The following is a 7,157-nucleotide window of genomic DNA, read 5'->3' on the forward strand; positions in this document are numbered from 1 at the left end:
GAGTAATTTTCTATGTGAAACGATTCATATATAATTGTCAAAAAATTGCAGATTATCGCATGAAAAATAATATTTCCATAGAAGAGTTGAATGCAACTATGAATACATTATTGAGAATAGCTCAACGAGAAATGTTTAGCGATGAGATCGAAAAATTACAAAAACGAGATGAAATCCATATCAAGAGCAATTTGTTGGGATTAAATCCATTCATTGATAATGAACAAATTCTAAGGGTTGGAGGTAGATTGCAGAAATCTGATTTCGCATATGAAAAGAAACATCCAGCACTTTTACACAGCAAACATGCATTCATAAAGTTGATCTTTCAAACTGAACACTTAAACTTATGTCATGCTGGTCCTTAGCTAGTTGTTACTAGCTAGCACCAGAGAAAAATATTGAACAATTGGTGGACGCAATTTGGCAAAGCAAACAGTTACGTCTACATCTAAGCCAATTATGGGGCAATTGCCTAAAACGAGAATAACTACATCTTTTCCGTTTGAAATAGTGGGTATAGATTATGGAGGTCCATTTTCTATTAAAAATAAAGACGGCAGGGGAGCAAAGGTTTCAAAATGTTATTTGTGTTTATTTATATGTTTTACGACAAAGGCGGTTCACCTTAAATTGGTAACGGACTTAAGTACAAATGCTTTCATCTCCACATTAAAAAGATTTATCGCACGCAGCGGATTAAAACCCAAGATTATATACTCTGATAATGGTACTAATTTTCGTGGCGCTTATAATGAGCTGAAGGGTTTGAGGGATTTTCTTAAATTGAGTTCAGATGAATTGTCAAAGGAGATGACAATTCATCAATTTATAAGTTGGCAATTCATACCTCCTCATTCACCGCATTTTGGTGGTATTTGGGAGGCGGGAATTAAATCGGTGAAGGGTCACTTGAAAAGGATTATGGGTAATACAATTTTAACATTTGAACATATGTACACGATACTTACGCAAGTAGAATCCATCCTTAACTCTAGACCCCTTTCTCCTCTTTCCGAAGATCCATCTGATGATAATCCGTTAACGCCGCGCCGGCTCATTTTTTGATTGGAAGAAGTTTTACATCTATTCCTGAAACGGATATTACAAATATTAATACTTCAAGACTTACCATTCATAAACGTATTGAGCAGATCCGACAGCGCTTTTGGCAACATTGGTCAAAGGAATATATTGGAGAGCTACAGCAACGCTTGAAATGGAAGAAAAATGGTTCAAGATTAATCAATATTGGAAGAATGGTAATACTAAAAGAGAACAACCTACCACCCCTTCAGTGGAAACTTGGAAGAATAGTGACAACGCATCCTGGAGCAGATGAAGTGGTGAGAGTGGTATCAGTGAGATTGTGTAGTGGTTCAGTTGTAAAGCGTTGTGTTTCGAAGATTTGTGTTTTACCTGTGGACTAAAAAGGAACAATTTGATTAATTTAGTAGAATATACAGTTTGTACTTACCTTATATCAATCGTTTGGTTTTGTATATTTGAAAGTCTTAACTCTTTCAACGGGGGGACGTTTATGTTAAGATTGCACATTTTATTTTATTTTTATTACGTTGGCTGCTCTTAGAAGAGTAGTAGTGGGGAGACGTCATCGCGCGGCGAGAAGCAGTCAGAACGAACCGTGTTCGCATGTTGTGACAAGCATTTTGTATTAGCAACTTTTCTACTTAAATAAAGTTAATTATTTTACGAATAACAAAAACATCATTAAAAACAATACCTACTTCTATCATTTAAGAAACTTTATCAAAGAAAATAATCTTTATTACGGCGAGATTGTACTTAATGTTTGTATTTTTTTTAATTAAAATAAAATCAAGCTAATAAAGATTAACACCAGCGTTGAATTTTTGAAATAAATTTATTTACAATTGAGATGACATCAAAAACTTGTTTACAATATCTTCGGGGTTGAGTTAACAGTCGAGTTTGGTGAGTGCCTTGAATCGGATGATATTGGAGTTTATTTTTGTAATTTTGGTTAAAATTTTGGAAAAACACATTTAGTGGATTTTAATCAGCCGATTTATTAATTTTTGGAATACCTTCGGGGAGCATAAACGCCACCAAATTTCGTTTTACAAATTTAAAGCCGCCCAACAACTTAGGCGTAAGAAACAAGTTTTTTTTTAATAGAATTTCGACGCTAATCAGATAATTATATTTTTATTTAGTTTCTTTTCCTTTTGTTGCCGATTTTTACTGAGTAAATTTCAAATCTGGAAATTAGTTTCAAATGGGTAGATTGATTCATTGAAGGAGGAGATAATTAACGAAGGTTTAGCCACGTTGACCACGCTTTCGTTCGCCATCCATATTCATCCTGCGTCATCTCAACTACATTGACGCGAAAAACAAAAAAAACTAGTACAGGAAAAGAGGTCGGTTAAACAATTTCTTAATTTATTATTTCGTTCGCCTCATAAAATAACATCTACGTTTACGCCCGGTTTCTCTGATTTGTTAGAAGAATTTCGATTCGAATTTGAATTTTATTTTTTTGTTGATTCTAAAAAAAAAAAATTTTGTTGATAAGGAAAGAATTTAGGGTTATAATTTTATTTTATACATACATTCGATATTTTTGTACCGGTTGTCACACTGAAGCGGGATTATTTTTTTTACTTTCAATTTAGAGTTGCTCGCATTTTTTTTTCACCGTATGTTTGGTCAAATTTCGGTTCCGGATTATTGAATTTCTTTATTTTACTTACCACTTCCTTGTACGCCGTCGCGCTGAAAGAAACATATTTAGTAATTATTTTCTTATTTCTCATTATTATTTTTTTTTATAAACTTACCTTTCAAATATTATTTTTTTTTATTTCTCATTATTTACCTTTCAAGTATTTTTTTATTATCATTAAAAGTATTTTAGTGTCAAAATTTCGTAGTTTTATTCAGTTATTGCGGGTTGATGTTAATTCTGAAACTACGTGGCGCTCATTGGCAATAAAATTTTTTTTGAAGAACTCATACCCTGCCGACTGTTGCACAAGCGACAGTCACAAAACAAGTACAGTAACAAAAGTGGCGCCCAACGTGGGGCCATATAAACAAAAGAGGGACAGAACAAAAGAGAAATAAAAATTATTCGAGGCGTAACGATAATACAAATTAGTAGATATTGTTGTTATTTAAATTTTGAATTATGGATAAATCATATTATAAGCTGTCGGTTGAACGACTGGCGAAAGATGAGGATCATCATTTTGTCATCATATTCTTTCCTGTCCATAACAACGGTGGCATTCCCCTTGTCTGCTGGTAACACGACGATTTCTGACTTTTCTATTATAGATTGGAGTGCCTTCTTTTCACCAACCGTCAAGTTGGATTTTGGTGGTTTTGCTGACTTCAATACTCTCGCAACTTCTTGTCGGATCTCTTCGGCTTTCAGTGCAGGCATCCCTCGAACAGCTGCTTCCACTTCGCAGATGATTTCCTCCTTTGGGACCTTCTTCGGGGCGATTGCGTAGTTCAATCCTTTGGCGAGCACAGAGGTTTCGTCTTTCGTTAGTGGGACATTCGATCTGTTAATGACGATTGTTTCTACTGGTAAACTATTACCTTTCTTCTTTTGCGACTGGCGTTCCAGAGATTCAAACTTCTTGATGTGTGTGTCACGGGTCTTCTGAAATTCGCGATTAGCCTTCTCCATTGTTAGTCTGTCCACTTTGTCCCAGTCTTCTCCGGATATACAATTGGAAAGTGAGAGGTGGAGTCGTAGTAACTTCTCACTTATTTTTTGTAGATCATTGAAGGTCTTGTGAATTCTTTCTCGTAGCAGTGCTTGTTCTGTCCTAATCAAAATTCTACGTGCTGCAGCGGAGTCGATGTGGTGCTTCACCTTCAAGAAGATTGGCGTTACTTTCTTCTCTCTGCATCTTCGTAGAAAGGCCAAACTGCTCAACAGCTTGCGTTGTCTAATTCGTGAGTTATCCAAATCCTTGATTTGTTTGTTGATATCCTCCCCATAAAGGTTAATAATATAAGTACGAAGGCTTTCACGGCCGGTGTGAATTAAACTAAAACTAGAACTAACACTAGAAACTTTCGTGTTTTGCCGTGCGTCTTTTAATAAAAGGTTTGACGTTTCGGATGCCATGTTGCAACATTCTTCAGAAACTGGTTCGAAGTGACGAGATCAAAAATCGGTAACTATATATAAGTCGGAAAAACTAATTAATAATCAGTTAACGCTAATTACAAGCTAATTAATAACTAATTGCGTCGCGTCCGGTGTGAGGCGGGAAGAGGTCTTCGTGTTCACCACCATCTTCCATGTTCTGCTAAGCTCCCAGCCATCCTCTCTGTTGACGTTATTTTTATGTCGGTGGATCTCTATGGCTTCTCTTGTCAGTCTTTAGTAGTATCTGTTGTCCCTAGCCAGCACCTTTGTTTGTTCGAAGTCTATTCGGTGCCCCTCTGCATGGCAATGTTCCGCAACCGCCGACTGCTGGATCTTCTTCAGCCTTACATCCCTCTCATGCTCCTTGATGCGGCACTCGACGTTGCGTCCAGTTTGGCCAACATAAACGTTCCCACAACTACACGATAGTCGATAGACTCCCGCTCCTTTTAATGGAGTTAGTGTGGAGTCCTTGGCTATCGGGAGTATGTTCCGAATTTTGCTGACCGTGCCGTACCGCACTACGATGTCGTTCTTCTTGAGGTGCCTAGCAATTCGTTCCGTTACACCAGAAACATAGGGAAGACAGATAAATCCAAGTGGTTTTGTACTTACCGTGTCCTCTTTCTGCTTTCGCTGCTTGATGGCCTGGTTGATGTCCCTCGAAGTGTATCCATTCTTCTGCAGCACGCCTCGTAGAAAGTGTTGCTCCTTCTTCAAGTTCTCTTCTTCACATAGTCTCGCTGCTCGCTGAAATAATGTACGGATCACGGACCTCTTCTGTTGGGGATGATGATGTGAACATGCCTGTAAATACCTGTTGGTATGGGTCTTCTTACGGTATACACCAAGTTCTATATCTCCATTTGTCGTCCTATTGACCAACACATCTAGGAAAGGTAGTTTTTTGGCAGTTTCTGTTTCCATGGTGAACTTAATCATAGGATGTTGAGAGTTCAGTGATCCAAGAACTCTTGGAGCCGTTTTTTACCATGTTGCCATATCACAAACGTGTCATCCACATATCGGAGCCATAGTTTTGGTTTCCACTGGCTCTTCTTCAAAGCGTCCTCTTCGAATAATTCCATGTAGAAATTAGCTATAACTGGCGGTAGTGGAGATCCCATGGCTGCCCCTTCGAACTGCTCGTAAAATTCTCCTTTCCAGCTGAAATACGTCGACGATAAGCAATACTCCACCAGATCTGGTACGTATTCTGGTAAATCCTCCGGAATGAGTTTTCGGTGAAGACCCTCTACAGCATCCTTAACTGGTACCCTAGTAAACAGGGATTCCACATCGAAACTTACCAACATATCCCCAGCCTCCAGCTTTACACCTTTTACCGATTCCACAAAATGTGTAGAATCCCTGACATACGATTCCGTGTTACTTGTAAAGGGAGACAGAATCTTTGCAAGATGTTTGGCCAGCTGGTATGTACGATAGGGCGGAGGGGGACGTCTGGTTTGTGAATCTTCGGTAGTCCGTAGATTCTTGGTGGTACCGGCGCCTGCACAAACAAACCTTTCTGTTATTATAATTTTTTTTTACACTTACCTTTCAAGTATTATTTTTTTATTATCATTAAAAGTATTTTGGTGTCAAAATTTGTAGTTTTATTCAGTTATTGCGGTTGATGTTAATTCTGAAACTACGTGGCGCTCATTGGCAATAAAATTTTTGTTTGAAGAACTCATACCCCGCCGACTGTTGCACAAGCGGCCATCAATTTTGCAAACATTTTACCACCAGACACTATTCATGAATAGAATTTTGCTTATTGTAAATTTGAAATTTTTTTGTTTTGATAAAAAGCCACGTAACATCTTGATAGTATTAATATCATATTGGAAAAAAAATTATTCCAAACCAGATTTTAACATATCGAAATCTACACCTAGCTTCTGTTGAAATTTTAGAAGTAATTCTTAGAGAAAAACTCAATTTTGATTATGTTGTTAAGCAATCATTAGAATCGCTTAATTGTTACGAGCGAAACAACAACAATGAATTGAACGTCAAAGATCTAAAATCACTGACTAGTAACGTAAGTGTTAAATTTACTGATGAAATGTATAAAAAATATTTATTAACTAATTTATTCGCTGATAACGAAGGAATTGTTTCTATTAATAATCGTATATGTAAATACTGTAATTTGCGTTATTATTGTGATAAATTGATTTGCGATGCATTTTATTGTGCAATGAATTTGTAAAAAGATGTATACAAGTTTTCAAAGCACTCAACTATGAATTTAATTTTGAGCCTCTGTCGCGAATATCACACCAGAATATAATGGCATGTTTAATAAACAACATGAGAAATAGAAACTAGTTGGATGGCAATCCGGTCCTGATTCGGCACATTGGCCCTCTACAAACACACAAGATTATGTAGATGATACATAAGATTACATCAATAAATAATATATTAAATATCATTTAAAGTGTTTTATTTATTTAACTTCTCATTTTTCTTACGTAATATTTCATACAATAATTTTTCAGTTTCTTCAATACGTCTCTTAAATCGATACCTCTCTGCAGCTGCTTGCAACCATTCCGATCCGTTTCTAGCATTTTTGCTATATTCGTCTTCATCAATATAGTACACATCTAAATCTTCTTTAAATTTAATACACTTCATTTCAATGTATGTTACTCACCTTTAAAACACAAGTTCATTTTAACATTTTTTTTTTAATTCTCCTTTCACTTTCACACACCTAGTCCTAATTGGATCACGAATTATTAATCTTAATTTTTGTAATTACAGTAAAGCTCCGCTAATTCGAACACCCCCAAATCCGAATTCCCTTGTAATCCGAACAAAATTAGAAAACGTGAAATTTGCATTATGTCCCTTGCAATCCGAATTGCTAGAAGATTCGCTAATCGGAATTAACGGTCTTTTTGTGTGGCCGTTTAAACAAGTTGGAACACGTTTAGTTTTATAGTTTATAGTTAGTTGTTTACGTTATACGCTCAGTTTTGCG

The 7,157-nt window shown here is 36.4% G+C and overlaps 1 protein-coding gene across 1 annotated transcript; it reads right to left on the reverse strand.

The window, feature by feature from the left end:
* Nucleotides 1-3,184: 3,184 nt before the first annotated feature.
* LOC139430456 (uncharacterized) lies at nucleotides 3,185-3,685 on the reverse strand. Its single transcript, XM_071197500.1, has one exon. It carries the CDS (start codon nucleotides 3,683-3,685, stop codon nucleotides 3,185-3,187), a length of 501 nt encoding a protein of 166 aa, XP_071053601.1.
* Nucleotides 3,686-7,157: the final 3,472 nt, after the last annotated feature.

The sequence above is a fragment of the Onthophagus taurus genome, chromosome 7 (genome assembly GCF_036711975.1).
Source record: "Onthophagus taurus isolate NC chromosome 7, IU_Otau_3.0, whole genome shotgun sequence".
NCBI classification, from domain to species: Eukaryota; Metazoa; Arthropoda; class Insecta; order Coleoptera; family Scarabaeidae; genus Onthophagus; species Onthophagus taurus.

Excerpts from the sequence above, each read along its gene's own strand:
- LOC139430456 (XM_071197500.1), bottom strand. The coding sequence starts at position 3,685 with ATGGAGAAGGCTAATCGCGAATTTCAGAAGACCCGTGACACACACATC.